General features: G+C 42.7%; 1 protein-coding gene across 7 annotated transcripts in view; it reads left to right on the top strand.

The window, feature by feature from the left end:
* The first annotated feature begins 2,020 nt into the window (after positions 1 to 2,020).
* The window catches only part of ARHGEF10 (Rho guanine nucleotide exchange factor 10), a 99,494-nt gene continuing 85,122 nt past the window's right edge, over positions 2,021 to 16,392 (top strand). For 3 of the 7 annotated variants that reach the window (XM_028722390.2, XM_028722391.2, XM_028722396.2), the window contains exon 1: positions 12,953 to 13,038. Coding sequence is in view for 3 of the 7 variants with exons in the window: in XM_028722393.2 (XP_028578226.2) it covers positions 12,999 to 13,038 (40 nt within the window). In the remaining 4 variants the exon portion in view is untranslated. Of the gene's footprint in view, positions 2,266 to 2,293; positions 2,434 to 12,943; positions 13,039 to 16,392 lie in introns of those variants that run through there. The other 4 variants (XM_028722393.2, XM_028722392.2, XM_028722394.2 and 1 more) reach the window with 4 other exon arrangements.

The following is a 16,392-nucleotide window of genomic DNA, read 5'->3' on the forward strand; positions in this document are numbered from 1 at the left end:
ATAGGAAGCAGTCTTCAATTTCCCTTTGGGCTTTTAGGATTTGGCACAGCAATTATTTTTAACCTACTTAGCTTCTGCATCTTTACCACAAGTAAAACATGATTATTTCTGTGCCGTCTTTAAAGAGCCAGTGCAGAAACTTTTTTTTTTTTAAAAAAGAAGCCAGGTGCAGACTGTGTCCAAAACACATTGCTTCCGAGGCAAACTGTGTAGATGACGTGAGGCATTTTCAGAAGGAGCAGCCCCAAGGAGCCACAATTTAAGAAGGATGTTGACAAGCTGGATCGTGTGCAGAGGAGGGCAACCAAGATGATCAAGAGTCCGGAAAGCAATCCTTACAAGGAGCACTTGAAGGAGCTGGGGATGTTTAGCCTGGAAAAGAGGAGATATGATAGCTATCTTCAATAACCTCAATGGCTGTCATGTGAAAGAGGGAACAAGCTTGTTTTCTCCTGCTCCAGAGGGTAGGGCTCAAACCAACGGCTTCAAGTTACAAGAAAGGGGATTCCGACTGAACACACAGAAAAACCTTCTGGCAGTAAGAGCTGCTTGACAGTGGAATGGTCTCCCTTGGGAGGCTGTGGATTCTCCTTCCTTGGGAAGTTTTTACACAGAGGCTGGATGCCCATCTGTCCTGGGTGCTTTAGCTGAGGTTCCTGCATTGCAGAGGGTTGGACTAGATGACCCTTGGTGTCCCTTTCAATGCTAAGATTCTGCACAATGCAGGAAAATGCAGCTGTCCCATACGGAGATTGAGCCTGCAACCTTGGCGTGATCAGCATCAACCAGGGCCAGATTTAGTTTTGATGAGGCCCTCAGCTACTGAAGGTAATGGGGCCCTTTATATGTCCAGCTGTCCTTTGTCAGCAACAAATTGTCACTGTTTTTGTGTTGAATATATGCTATACGGTAATTTATGGACCTAATAGGTATCTAAAGCCATTTGCATGTAACAAAATGCAGTGGTACCTCGGTTTACGAACTTAATCCGTTCCGGAAGTCCGTTCTTAAATTGAAACCGTTCTTAAACCGGGGCACGCTTTCCCTAATGAGGCCTCCCACCGCCGGTGCCCTTCCACCATTCGGATTCTGTTCTTAGGCCGAGGTAAAGTTTGCAAACCAGGACACTACTTCCGGTTTTGCAGAGTTCATAAACCAAATAGTTTGTAAACAGGACTGTTCTTAAACCGAGGCACCACTGTATGTATTTTATCAAAGTAATTGTTGAACTGAAATACAACTAAGACGTATAATATTAATAGCGAAATACAATTAAGAAGTAGTATATTGGGGGGCAAGAGAGTGGGGCCCTAAGCTATAGCTCAGGCATAGGCAAACTCTGGCCCTCCAGATGTTTTGGAACTACAATTCCCATCACCCCTGGCTAACAGGACCTGTGGTCAGGGATGATGGGAATTGTAATCTCAAAACATCTGGAGGGCCAGAGTTTGCCAATGCCTGCTATAGCTTGTTTAGCTTATAAATAAATCCGGCACTGCCTCTAACCAACCGAGCCAAAGCTTCTCCGCTTAAATTTATCATGGTGTTTTTTAAAAAGTGCAACTCCACCTGCTAATAGGGGCTCCCCTAACTTTCCGCCCCACCCGTTGGAGAGGAAACTTGCTGGGAAGAAACAGCCCAGGGATGCTGCGGGGAGGGTTTCCACGCCTAAAATGGAGGTTTTTTAGTTTGTTTGGTTTTTGCTCCATCTGCCTTGCAGAAACAGCGGCCGAGTTGGCCGCGCAAGTGCGTGCGTGCGCCTGGCCTGTTCTCCTCCCCAGCTCCGTCTCTGGGCGACTCTTGACAGCTTCCCGACCCCGCACAGCTGTACAAAAGAGAGCAATTATAGGCGCGTCACGTGGGCAATGTAAGGAATGCGATGGGAGGGAGCGGAGGGCGGCTCTTCCCAACTCTCTCCCTGCGCGTTTGTGGCGCTTTCCCTCGCCAGCGACAAGGGAGGGTGGGGGCGAAAGACAAAAAAGAAAGACTGGCAGCCGTGGGAGCCAACGGGAGAGCCGCGACTGCTGCCTGCTCCCTCCAATCACGGGGAAGCTGGGGCTCCCAGCTTTGAAGGCTGGGTATCCTGTGTGTGGATGGATGAGCTGGGAAATGCTGTATCCATATTCCGGGCGCGCGCGCCTCTGCGAAGGGGCGTCCGAGTTGGCACCCGCTAAGTGAGGTAAGGAGGAGGAGGCGGCGGCAGGCAGCGCTTGGCTCCCTCTCTCTCTCTCCCCGGCCTGAGGCGCAGAAAGAAACGCTGGAAAGGTGAAAAAAATTAAAAGGGGGGTGTTTTTTGTCGTCGAAGCAAAGCCGGAGTCGAAGGGGCAGGGCTTTCGGAGCTTTGCCTGAGAGGCTCTTTGTGTGCGCCTTTGGGCATCTCGGCGGAGAGGGCTTCTTCGCGCGCCCTGGGGAGGAAGAAGAGAAAGGGCTCGTGTAAGTGCAGTGACGGGTCCGGACTCCGAAGCGCTGCTGCGGTGCAACTGCTGCCTCCTTGGCAGGCAGGTGCCCCCATGCCCCATCCTTCCAAAAAAATGAACCCTGCATCTTGCTGCTGTTTCCTTGCCAGCGAGAAAAGTTGGAAGGCTTGTTTTGTATTGGAGGAGAAGCCTCTCCACCCTGCTCCCTTTCCCTCCCTCTCTCACCCCACCCCTCTTTGGGATCCCCCCACGGAGAGTAGTGATTCATAAGCTGCGAGTGGGTGTGGAGCTTTCTTCTGGATTCAGAAACCGGTGGTGTCATGGCCCAAAAATGCCTATATGCGCACTGCACAGATGCAAAGCGCTTCGTGGCTTTTTTGTTGGCTCAGCAGGTCTGCAAAGGAATGGACTTGGAGGAGAGAGACGCTGTTAGCTAACTGTTGGGATTTTTATTTATTTTTTAAGTATAAATTTTGGTTTGATGTTCTGAAGCCTTAAGTAAATGCAATATACTGAGAAAGAGCTTGGAATAATTGGGACTGGAATAGACTGTGCATAAGGATCCTTTAGTAAATTAGGATCGCATTCAATTAAGTTTTACTCGGAGTAGACCCATTGAAATTAATGAGCATGATTAAGTTAGGCCCATTAATTTCAGTGGGTCTAAGCTGATTGAAACTTGAATATCACCTATAGGATTTTGTGATATTTCTACTGAGTATGCATAATGAATAATATGTTAAAGTATATGAAAATGATATGTGGCTATTTCATATTTAAAAGTATCTGCATTGCCTATATTACTCAGACAGGGAAGTTTTACAAGGCACGCATTAGAAACTTTTAAAAGGTTTTCTGAGGTTTGATACATGGTAGATGTCTTACAATGTCGTAAGATGTTTATGTAAACTGATACAAACAAAAGAACTTCAAAAAACAAGTCAAGGAGAAAACAATTAATTTTGGTAGCTTAATCAGACTTGATGAATTAAATCTGTGGATTTCAATTTCATGCATACTTCTCTCTGGCTGCAATCCAGTCCAGAGTTAGGTGTACTGAAGTCCACTGAAATAAGTCGGTTTAAGTGTATTTAACTATGCCAGATTGTGGCCCAAGTCTTACTAAAACCAAGACATGCATATAGCTTTTAGCATGTATAAATAAATGTATAAATAAGTCCCATGTAACAAAGTGTATCAACATTGAATAAACCTGCCTAAGATAGGATTAATACACACCTAACTGGAATGCCTCTGCAGCTTAGCAGTACCAATGTAAGGTGCAAGAACTAAATCAAGACACTGTGTTTCTGTCAATTGTGCAACTTTAACCAGTTTGTGTCTGCAGAGATGATTAAAGATTGCTTTGTAGTCTGCAGAAAAAGCTGCTGGCTATAGCATCCTGAAACATGAACTACAGACATCACCGTAATGGTTGGATAACTTGGTACATGTTGAATTTTATTTTATTTTTATGATGGAAGCTGATTTATAGAGTACTTCCTCTTAAAAGGCATCCTACAAATGCTATAAAATTAATTTATTTATTTCCACTGGTCACTCACCTGTGTCTAGTATTAACTGCCAAGTCAGCACGAGAAGATCCTCACTTTGATTGCACAGAGAAAATGGGTCATTCATTCATTCATTCATTGGGCCTGTTTCATTAACTTACCATGTCTCCCTAAACTGTACTAATATGCTAAACCAGGATTACCAGAAGCTTGCTGCTACATTGGTCTTTTCTGTTGGAGTTTGTTATTGAAGTCCTGTGGCAGCAGTTCTAAGAATTTTCCTTCTCATTTCAAGATGTTGGTTTGGTAACAGAGATTATTAAGTGACTCTCAGACAGGTGTCTTCTGATGTACATGACTCTGAGGGTTCACGATCCTTTTCTTCTGATCTGCAGTGTGGAGTTAATTTTAAAACTGAAGACGGAGACCATGCCGTCTTATATATTTTGCTCAATCTTCTCTCTCAACATACATTATTTCTGTTTTGCTAGGAACTACAATACAGTCAAAGTATGTATATTCATTAGCCTTGCTATGCCCCCCCCCACTTAGTTTAAGACCTCCTTCTAACAGCCATAAATGATCTGTTCTTTACTGAATTGAGGCTAAGAGCACCAGGACTCTATTTGCCCAGTATACAGTGGTACCTCGGGTTAAGTATTTAATTCGTTCCGGAGGACCGTTCTTAACCTGAAACTATTCTTAACCTGAAGCACCACTTTAGCTAATGGGGCCTCTTGCTGCTGCCGTGCCGCTGGAGCACGATTTCTGTTCTCATCCTGAAGCAAAGTTCTTAACCTGAAGCCATATTTCTGGGTTAGCAGAGTCTGTAACCTGAAGCGTATGTAACCTGAGGTATCACTGTACATTCTTTAACCTTTCGTGAAGCTAACAGCTCAATCCTAGGTGTGCTTATTCAGTTGGGTTTGATATGTTGGCAGCTGACTTGCACTTAAAATACTCATGTGGGCAATTTATTTACATGAGCAATAATGCCAAAGTTGCAGAAGTTGTGATTTTTCCTTTCACGGGAGCAAATAGAGTTCCGATATGTAAATCAATGTGACCTTGATGTTGCATTGCTCTCTACTTCTCTTTAACTGCTGGTATAGGATAAGAACCAACTTGCAGAAGTAATGTCTCTGATTTTAATGAATTTACTATGAAGTGTGTGCCGTACTATAGCCATAGCTGACGAGGAGCCAGTTACATCACCTTTGACTGCGATCAGAAAAAGGATGATTGAAAAGGTGACAAAGTGACAACTGATGAATAATCTGTTCAGCGACATTTCCCCCCTAATATTTACCCATCATTTGGCACACTAAGCAGTAACTGATGACCCTGAGACATAAAGATTTATATTCAGGGTGGGGAAGTCTGCTAGCCCTAACTATAGAGAAGTGTGTTTTGATTACTTAGCCATTCAATTTGAAATCTTGATGCAAATAACTTTAGGAAGTGAATGCATGCAAGGTCAATTTGAGAAGAATTACAAAAAACCACTCAGGCTTTCCTCCAGAATACAGTGGTATCTCGGGTTAAGTACTTAATTCGTTCCGGAGGTCCGTTCTTAACCTGAAACTGTTCTTAACCTGAAGCACCACTTTAGCTAATGGGGTCTCCTGCTGCCGCCGCGCCGCCGAAGCACAATTTCTGTTCTCATCCTGAAGCAAAGTTCTTAACCCGAAGTACTATTTCTGGGTTAGCGGAGTCTGTAACCTGAAGTGTATGTAACCTGAAGCATATGTAACCCGAGGTGCCACTGTATAGCTGATCTAGTTGTTTCTTTCAAACTAATATGACCTACATTGCCTTAGAAAGAAGGTGCTGTACCGTCAACAGATACTATTAATAGGTACCTTGCCATATATTGTAATAATAATGCAACTGTAAAACACTGCTACAAATACATTGGCTGCATTAAGACTTCATGCTGAACCATAATTAAGCATTATGTGAATGAGTCTTTGGCATCCAAGCTACACACATGCGTGCACACACACACACACACACACACACACCCACACCCCTGTGCTATGGTACAAGTGCAAGGATGAGATCAGGAGCTTCAGCCTCCATTTTCAGTTTGTTGTGATTTGTAATGTGTAAATGTGAAGAGACTGTAGTTAATCTTACCTGTGGTTTAGGGATTGTCACCCCCAAACCTGGTGTCTTCCAGATCTTTCGGACAACAACTCCAGCCATCCCTAACCATTTTATTGTGCTGGCCAGATGGGAGTTGGGAGAGCACCAAACCTCCATCTGGAGGACACCAAGCTGGCTCTGCTCTGCTTCAGATAAATAAAATATTTCAGGAAGTCCCAATATGCTAATCCCATTTGCTTCCATAGTTCCTTTGGGGAACGGGATGTACCTGTCAGTGTCCATAATCTTTCCTACATAATTGCCTGTTATAATTTAGGAAAATCAGTCTTTTGTTTTGAGATAAAAAATTACAAACCTTGGATTTCATTATCTCAGTGAAATCCAAGGTTTGTAATACAAGCTGAGCTGAGTTAAAATGATGTATTCAGCATTCCCCTGTAAGCAGCAGAGAGAACCTTCCATCTGGGTCACTTGTCCCTCTGTTTAACTGCTTGGCTGAGTATACTGCCACTGGCATGTTGTGGGTAAAGTGTAGAGACTTGATATATATTTTTGGAGGCTAGATTTACCCGGATGGAGTAAATTAGTTGTGCACCATCCAACATGTTTGCTCAGTGTGATTTAGTAGAAGCCTGTAGACCTAGTGGTTTTGGAAAGGCAGCCAAGGTTGCTTAGAGGGCTATGAAGAGTTTGATAGAAGTGTAACTGAATCCCCTGGGCTCTTTGGGAAGCTACAGAAAGGCATATTCCGGTGTGTAGAAGGAAGGTACAGAGTCTGAGGCAGCTGCAGGACAGAGCCTGGGTTCAAGAACTTCCATGGCTCTTGAGAACTGTGGAAAGGGTTGCAGCTCAACAAGTGGCAATTTGTAAGTGGGCGGTAGGTGCTTTCAGACATGGGGAGGTTTTGGTGAGGAGTAATGTAAATGACTTGCAGGCTGAGATCTTTCGAGAGGCATTGGTAGAGTTACAAGGATGTCCGTGGCTAAGCCTTAGACATGGCAACCGTGAATGATGATATCTACAGTATGGCTCTTGTGCCATAGAATATGTGAGGAGATGAATTATATGGGCCTGAAGTCTGAGTTTGTGGGTTTGGGATATGTGCTAGATAATGGGTAGGCAAACTAAGGCCCGGGGGCCGGATCTGGCCCAGTCGCCTTCTCAATCCAGCCCACGGGTGGTCTGGGAATCAGCATGTTTTTACATGACTAGAATGTGTCCTTTTATTTAAAATGCATGTCTGGGTTATTTGTGGGGCATAGGAATTCGTTCCTCCCCCCCCCCCCAAAAAAAATAATATAGTCCGGCCCCCACAAGGTCTGAGGGACAGTGGACCGGCCCCCTGCTGAAAAGGTTTGCTGACCCCTGTCTAGATCTATGGGACTACATGAATCTTAAAATGTATGTATGGGGGGGGGAGCAGGTGGGAGGAACTTCCTTGTGCTGTAAGAATTTTTTTAAAAATAAATAAATTATTGCACTGGACTCACTGAAGTCCCTTTGTTGGGGCTCCCTGTTTCCCTTATAACACACACTCTCTCCTGAATATTTTCACATAAGGGTCCCTTACAGTGCGCTATCTCTCGCCTGAATATTTCTACAATTTAAACAAAAGGCATATTGATTTTGAAAGGGATTAGTCATGTTACCAGAAAATGCTTTGCAGGGTTGGGCTGGAATAGTTGGGAATAAATGTCACAGCATACAGTTTCTGTGTGAAGACAGAGGGGTGATAACCATGGAAGCCAATGATCTTAATATCTTGTAAAGTTTAAAAAGAAATGGAGGTGGGAGATGAAGGCCATATCACTGATAGTAGAAATACTGAAGTTCAAAGTACTTCGTGTAGGTTATTGATAACCCTTGATAGTACTCTGCAGTACCATCCAGCCAGTGTGAGAAGAATAGAAATTTTCAAATAAGTAAACAGTAATCTTGTGTTTATGTGGTGGGGATGTTGCGACTGAACTGGGGATTTCACAGTCTATGCTGTGCACATTAACAAGGATGCTTGAACAGTTCACACCGGATCAATGTAAGAGCAGTGTTTGAGTAGCAAGAAACAGATTGAAGCATAGAGTTGGATTTTGTTAACCTGCTTTGCTAACAGCAGCTACCAAAATAACTCATGCTAGTGCAATGAGATAGTTCCCTCTCTTCTCCCCCCACTTCACCTAAATCTGCTCTAGGAGGTTGGGAGAACCCCCAGAATGACACATGGGGGGTTGCTAATTTGACCGTTCCATCATCCTGTCTGGCAAGCAGGAATGTTTGCACTGATGAAACGGTCAAATCAGCACAACAAAATAATACTGGAGAGTATTAAATTGAATGACTATGTCAACCACTGTAGGTTTCCCCGTTTTATTTTTATTTTTTTAAAAAATATGAGCTTACTTAGCTGACTTAAACCATGTGTGGGCTTGTAGCATGCCTGCCAGTGCATGTCATCTTGAAAACAATTCCTATTGACTTCAGCAGGATTTATTCTCATGTTGGCCCTGTATAGGACAACAGCCTTATTCAATGTATTCTTGGGGATTTGTAAGAAATACTTGCCTTTATAGAATGAACAAATGTGAATAATGCAAAGTTGAAGTACGCAGCCACAGAAATGTCTGTATATTAGCATAATGCTTTATCCTTCGTAGCATCGATAAAGGCTTTGGGAAGCAGTGAGTAGTTTCGACACAGTGGTTCGAACCTAGGGTGACTGCACAAGCAACACTGTCTTCCATAGAACAGAGGTTCTATGTTTAGAGAAAAATGTTGCAGTTATTTGGTGTATTGTACAAAGTGTTTGCTTCTTGAGGCAAACATCTGGGTATTATGGTAACGTTCAAGGTTATGTTCTGCTTTCTGTTTCTTACTTATGGTAGGAAAAAAGAGCCTTTGAACTATTTTCTAGAGTGATAAAGCTTTTTCATGAGCAATTTGTAATAAATAGAAAAACCTTAGCAGAGATATAGCAATGTCCATTATAATTGGCGTACGCTGAAGTTCAGGTGGTAACAGATCACTTATTCTAAAGTATAAGAATAAAGTCTAATGTAGTATGAACTATGAAATGGGTCAGTTCATATCATGTACTTGCCATATTATGGATGGGATATTTAGGATATTTTTCATAACAGGAACTCCTTCAATTGCTGTATTTTTTAAAGTGGATTTGAAGTGCCCAGGTCCATCTGAAGCAGTCATGCAATTTGTGTAAAATAGATATATATTCACAGGTTTGTCTTAAAATTGCACTAGACATTGTATAATCATTAAAATGCAGCAGTTTTGTTTCTAGCATGTAACTATTGAAATAATTGTGCTGCCATCTTTATTTGAACAGCATGGTGCTTTTCCATGGTAAACCATGCTCAAAACAGTTCACAACATCAAAAAAGTTTATGTCAGTTTGCAACAGAATTTAAATAGATCAATAGGGTAATGCAAGCATCTCATATTAATCACTTTATAATAAAATTAAACAGCCCACTGATAATTCATTACATGATCTAACAATAAAAATGCAAGAACGTAATCAAGATAACAGCAAAAAGTTATGGATCTTCAAAACTAGACATTGACATTAGCACCAACCCGTAAACAATACCCCATCCTGTTGGCCTATAGGTACCTTAAAGAGCAGAAGCAGCCTCTGTAAAATAGGGTAAGGAGATGGAATGGAAGAAATTTGAAGCAACTGAAAATGGTGCATGTGCTGCGCCATAGGACTTTGACGGCTAGAAAGCTGTGCCTGGTAGGATAAAAAGATGCCACAGAAATTTCAACCGGCAAGGCACACAATGGAAGGCAAGGAGGGAAAAGGATGTGTGCAGTTTTATATAGATTGCTTTAGATCCCTTTTTAAATTAAGTGATTTAAAAAAATATGCTTAAAAGAAATAAATATTATTAAACCCTTAACACATCTCCTTGTATGTGAAGTGGAACTTATTCCCAGGTAAGTGTGTACAGTGGTGCCTCTGGTTACGAACTTAATTCATTCCGGAGGTCCGTTCTTAAGCTGAAATCGTTCTTATCCTGAACATTAGCCTTTTGCTAATGGCGCCTCCGGCACGCAACTTCCGCTTGCATCCCGGGGCAAAGTGCGCGACTACTTCCGGATTAGCGGAGCTCGTTATCCGAAGCGTGCATAACCAGAAGCGTGCATAAGCAGAGGTACCACTGGATAAGATTGCAGCATTAATAAAGGATCATGGCATGATATGTGGGAAAGATGGGGGGGGGGGACCCAATGAATTCCCACAGTAGCAGCCAGCCAGATAGACGGAATGTAGACAAGCAAGTGACCGAGATTTGAGGATTAGCAAGTGGAATAGAATCTGAAGAATTTAACATCATGATCTTAAGCATATTTACAGTGCTATACAGGTAAGTGGGGCTTTGTCCCCAGTAAATACGTTTCCTACAGAGTAGCATTCACACATGCTGCCTCCCTCCTGATTTTGTTGCATCTGTAGGATGCTTGTACAGTGGTACCTCAGGTTACAGACGCTTCAGGTTACAGACGCTTCAGGTTACAGACTCCGCTAACCCAGAAATAGTACCTCGGGTTAAGAACTTTGCTTCAGGACGAGAACAGAAATCTTGTGGCGGTGGCTTGGCAGCAGAGGGAGGTCCCATTAGCTAAAGTGGTACCTCAGGTTAAGAACAGTTTCAGGTTAAGAACGGACCTCTGGAAAGAATTAAGTTCTTAACCCGAGGTACCACTGTAATGTGTATTGCCGGCGCAGTATCAAACCACACGAGCCACTGTGCCATTTTATGCAACTTTAAAAAAGAAACTGGCGACTGAGCACTTTTCTCTCCAGATTTGTAAGAGTGTTGCAAAAATTAGTGCGGTTGGATGGAACTCATTGTCTGCCTTTGCAGAGAGGCATCTGAACACCCCTGCAATATGGAACAAGTGGTTCTTTATTTTCAATGTATTCAACTTTGAAGATGTTTAATAAAAAAATACCTCCGCTGTGAACTTCAGCTGTGCATATCCTATTAGAAAGAAATAATAGTCAAAAGGAAAACATTTAATATGAGCCATCTGTGGTGCAAATGCAAAAGTAAAACAGAGTTGCTCATTAGATCTTAATAATAATAATCAATAATGATTTTAATATTTATACCTCGCCCATCTGGCTGGGTTTCCCCAGCTACTCTGGGCGGCTTACAGCATATCTAAAAATATAATAAGAACATCAAGTGTTAAAAACCTCCTGATACAGGGCTGCCTTCAGATGTCTTCTAAAGACATCAACACTTCAGCGAAGTTGCATTGTTGCATAAGAATTATGTACTCATAATACTTCTCCCCACAAGATGGTCACTGCTGAGTAGGGTAATCTGTGTACACATAGGCCTGGTTTTCATGTAACATTAAATCATGGTTTAAATAAACCCTTAGTTAATAATAAATCAAGATTTAGTGTTGCATGTGAACCCAGGCCAGTGACTTAACCATGGTTTATTAACTATGGTTTTAGCAAAAATAAGCCATGGTTTATTGTTGGCTTACTTGCCTTAACTGTGGTTTAACATTGCTTGTGTTAATGCGCAAAGATCAAACACATGAATCTGAAATGCCATCTGTACATGTAAGCAGGAAGCTGTAGAAAGCCATTATGGCTTCCTGACGTGAACCAAAACAGACTTCACTGTGCATACTTTTTCCCTACATGAAAATAGTATGTGAAGTGGCCTGTTTTAATGTGGCATCATGCTGTATGACTTGCTTTGAAAGGGAGGTTCTTTTTCTTACGTCCTATTCACATATGTGATTCTTAGCACACACAGTCAGAAAGAGCTTTTTTGGCAAAGTAATGAAAGAAGCGTTGATGCTACTCTGAAGGGTTCTTGTATGCTCTGGTCTTCTCCCTACAAGGAACTTGGAGAGAAATAATTGAAGACTTGCCCAGTCGTCTTGTTTATAATTGAAAACGGTCTGGTAGCAAGCTGCACCATTAAAAGGACTTTAATACTAAAAGAACATGCAAATGCAGAGCAAGCGAACTATAGACTTATGGTAGATGTTTGGTACTTGTGAGTCCCCTCTTTTTTTAGGGAGAGAGAAAGAGCTGCATTTGCTAAAATGTGCAGATCACATTCTCTTAATTGCACGTAAGCCATAGCCATTCTCTGCACATGGAGGGTTAAGGGGAGGGTTCAGTGCTGATGGTGAGTGGTTGGCAACAAGCTGAGGTGGAGCTGTCCAATGGTATCGGGCACTACCATGCTGCAGTTGTGCAGAGGCCTCTAGCAAGTGGCGCCATTCAGTAACATCTATGCCAGTATAAACAACTGGAGGTCTCCCAGCAACTGCAGCCAACTTGTACCTGCACTATGAAACTCTTCCTATCTGGTAGTATTGAGGCAGGAGAGCTGGAATCCCTTGCTCAACTTCAGCCGCTTAGAGTACAGATCTTTGTGTTAGCTCAGTGTTTCTCAACCTGTGGGTCCCCAGCTGTTTTTGGACTACAAGTCCCATCATTCCTAGCCAGCATGATCAGTGGTCAGGGATGATGGGATGATGGGAGTTGTAGTCCAACAACATCTGGGGACCGACAGGTTGAGAACCACTGTGTTGCATCTGACAAACAAGAAAAAGGATCAACATAAGAACAAAGAGGGAAAGGATTTGCTGAATTAATTAACTGATTTGGGATACAAAAAAGGGAGGTGTGAGGAGGTCCGGGAAACAAGTGAACGAAAGATAAGTTATGGAAATACTGATTTGTTTTTGTTTTTGCTTTTTTCCCGTATTTTTGTAATCTTGTTTGAAACTTTAATAAATATTATTATATAAAAAAAATGTAATGCAAATAGAAAAAACCCAGGAAATTTCAATAATATTAATACCTGTTTGTTTGTTTGTTCTTTTAAAAATGTTTTTCTGCAGGATCATTTATTGTGTGTTTTCAGAAGGAACCACAATAGAGAGAGTACACAAGAGCATGGACACAGAAGGATTCCCTCCGCCGCCGCCACCTGAAGGTAAAAAGAAAGAGAGAAAATCACAATGTTTGCGTTGTATTTTAAAAGCCATCTGCTTGAACTGATTGCGTGCCTGCCTGTTCTTTTCACATTTTCACCTGCATTAACTTTCTCCTGCACAATCCCCTCAATGAATGCATAGGCATAAGGGCCTGCTCATAGCATGTGTTTTGAATATGATGAGATTCCACCAAGTGACTTCCTTCACTGACGCCAGCCTTTAGAGTTGAAGCACTTCTTCTAAAATGGTTTCCCCATTTGTTATGAATTATGCTGTGCTTGGAATTCAGTTCCTGTTATGGAATGTAACAGGGGATTGGTTGTGTATGTGTGCGCGCTAAATGCCGAAAGGTTACGTATATGAATGTGCAGTTTTGTGATGACAAGAATGCAGCGAACCTATTTTCTGAAATGGAGTTGATATTTTGCAGTCACACCCGTTCATACTGATTACTTAGGGTATTGCGGTTCAAACATATGCGCTGAGAGGGAACCAGAGAAAGGAATACACATGTGTGATAGATGCAGAATTAGGTGAAATATTTTTTTAAAAAAATTATCAGAATATTTGTAAACAGTCAACTCATTTAAAAATATTGAGGTGGTGCACAATTAGTGGCGCTGTGGGTTAAACCACAGAGCCTAGGAGTTGCCGATCAGAAGGTCGGCGGTTCGAAACCCTGCAACGGGGTGAGCTCCCGTTGCTCGGTCCCAGCTCCTGCCCACTTAGCAGTTGGAAAGCACGTCAAAGTGCAAGTAGATAATTAGGTACCGCTCCGGCGGGAAGGTAAACGGCGTTTCCGTGTGCTGCACTGGTTCGCCAGAAGCAGCTTAGTCCTGCTGGCCACATGACCCGGAAGCTGTACGCCGGCTCCCTCGGCCAATAAAGCAAGATGAGCGCCGCAACCCCAGAGTCGGTCACAACTGGACCTAATGGTCAGGGGTCCTTTTACTTTTACCTTTATAACACTGTGTTAATTAGATGTTTCATTCTTGTTTCATTGTCTTGAAGTCGCTAGCCACTTCAAGGGTGTAGGAATGAAGCATACTAGATTACCTACCTCCCAGAATAACTGTGAAGATATGCACCTCTCTGACTTCCTTGGAGATATGCAGGAATCGGGATGCAATAAGATTCTGAGACTCCTAGCTTCCAGTTTCCTAAACGTGAAAGAGAGAGGCTCTGACTTTCTTGTTTGTGCAAGTGTAATCAAAACACGAGTGCTCAGAAGCAAGAAGACAAAGGGCACGATTGAAAAGAAACAATATTGTGTGCACCAAGCAGAACCATATGTACAAGCCAGAGAACAGTTTCCACGGCCATACTGATAAGTCACTGCTTCCCCCTTCTTCTTTTTTTACAAAGCAGCTTTGATTCTCTAGTGATAGCAACTGTTGCTACTGCAACATCCAACAGAGGTACAGCTGCAGTCATGGTTCTTTAAAGTATAATGCATAGCACTGCGCTAGATTGTAGTTTTAGGGCAAACAGTCCAGGAAACCTGAAAAGTTACACTGGCTTTTTTTTTAAAGGGGTGGTATTGGGTAGGAGAGATGGAGGGAGAGATGTTCTGTATAAATGTGTTAGTTACTGTTTAATTAAACATAATTTTAAGAAAGATACACAAAGACCTCTTTAATGTTTTTTCCCACAGCTCATTAATATACAATGTATCTGTAGAATGTGCCTTGTTCTTATTGTAATGTGTGGTCTGTTTTTATGTTCTGCTTTGGCTCTTAATATTTGTAAGTTGCTTAGACTTTTGCCTTTTGGATTAAGTGATTAACAAGTGAAATAAATATAATAATAATAATAATAATAATAATAATAATAATAATAATAATATAATCTGTATATCAGAAGGTGACTGCACTTGCAAATTTTCGTTTGTGTCATCTAGGAGCAGAGGTTTGCGTGACTAGCTTTGTTTTGAAAGTTGTAAGAATATTGCCTAAAGTGAGCAGACACAGTAAAATGAGTTGTCTGTGCTGGATTTGTTTTGTGAGAAATGCCTGTTTGAGCATACAGACAGGATGGTTACAAAGGATGATAAAAATGGAGCCAAGGTTTGAGATGAATGAGAACAGCATCTGAATTGTAATTATCAATAGACTCTTGTTTGGGAAGCTGTTAATAGCTTGTTTGGTGTCTGAAATAGAGCGATGCCTTTCAGAAGAGAAAGTGAGACAGATCCTGTGGCTTTCCTTTTAGAAAAGCAACAACCAGGAAAAATAAATCTGTTGAAAGTAAATAATCAATACTGTATTTAAAATTAGTCCTTTATAACAGAGAAGGAGAATGGAAAACTTTTTTTCTTCGTAGATAATTGCATTGCAATTTGTTCATAAAACTACCGTATTTTTCGCACCATAGGGCGCACCGGACAATAGGACGCACCTTGTTTTAGAGGGGGGAGAACAAGAAAAAAAAGATCTCTCCCTCTCTGCCCAGCGCCCCTTCAGCGAAGCGGCAGGAGGCGCTGGGCAGAGAGGGGGAGAATTTCCCCCCTCTTGTTTTCCCCCTCTAAAACAAGGTGCCGTTTAAGGTGCGTTCAGACGCCTTCAGGCGGCTACCTTGGAAGCCTGGAGAGCGAGAGGGGTAGGTGCGCACCAACCCCTCTCACTCTCCAGGCTTCAGGTTCCTTTCGACCTGCTCTTTGGGGCTGGTGGGGGGAAGCCCACCACCAGCCCCAAAGAGCAGGTTGGGGAGTAGCGCAAAGGCACGCGGCTATAGAGGCTCCTGCCATAGTCGCGCGTCACCTCTCCAGCTGGGAGAGGGGCGCGGGGCTATGGCTTCTTTAGCCCCGCGCGTGCTCTCCCGGCTGGAGAGGTGACGCGCACCTATGGAGGCTGCTGCAATAGCTGTGTGTCACCTCTCCAGCCGGGAGAGGGTAAGCGGGGCTTCTTTAGCCCCACGCACGCTCTCCCAGCTGGAGAGGTAGCGCACGGCTATAGAGGCTGCTGCCATAGCCGCGCGTCACCTCTCCAGCCGGCAGAGGGTCGCGGGGCTATGTTGTCTTCGCTCCATATGACGCACACACATTCCCCCTTCATTTTTGAAGGGGAAAAAGTGCGTCCTATGGTGCGAAAAATACGGTACATGTCTCCAAACTGCATGTTACATTAAAATGCCCTTTCACATTTGTGTTTGAGCGTGCACATTTTAAAAAGTCTGCCTTGTGGTTTTGGGTGGAAGGGAATTTTGATCCCTACTCTGTGTCATAAGTCTGACAAAAGTTTCTTCACTAGAATCTATTTGCCCTTAAAACAAGGACAAGGCTTGTACTAGACCTTGACTTCTTCTCCAGGTTATTTCTACAATCTGGATGTAATCCATTCATAACAATATTGACT

This window comes from Podarcis muralis, chromosome 3 (assembly GCF_964188315.1).
Source record: "Podarcis muralis chromosome 3, rPodMur119.hap1.1, whole genome shotgun sequence".
NCBI lineage: Eukaryota > Metazoa > Chordata > Lepidosauria > Squamata > Lacertidae > Podarcis > Podarcis muralis.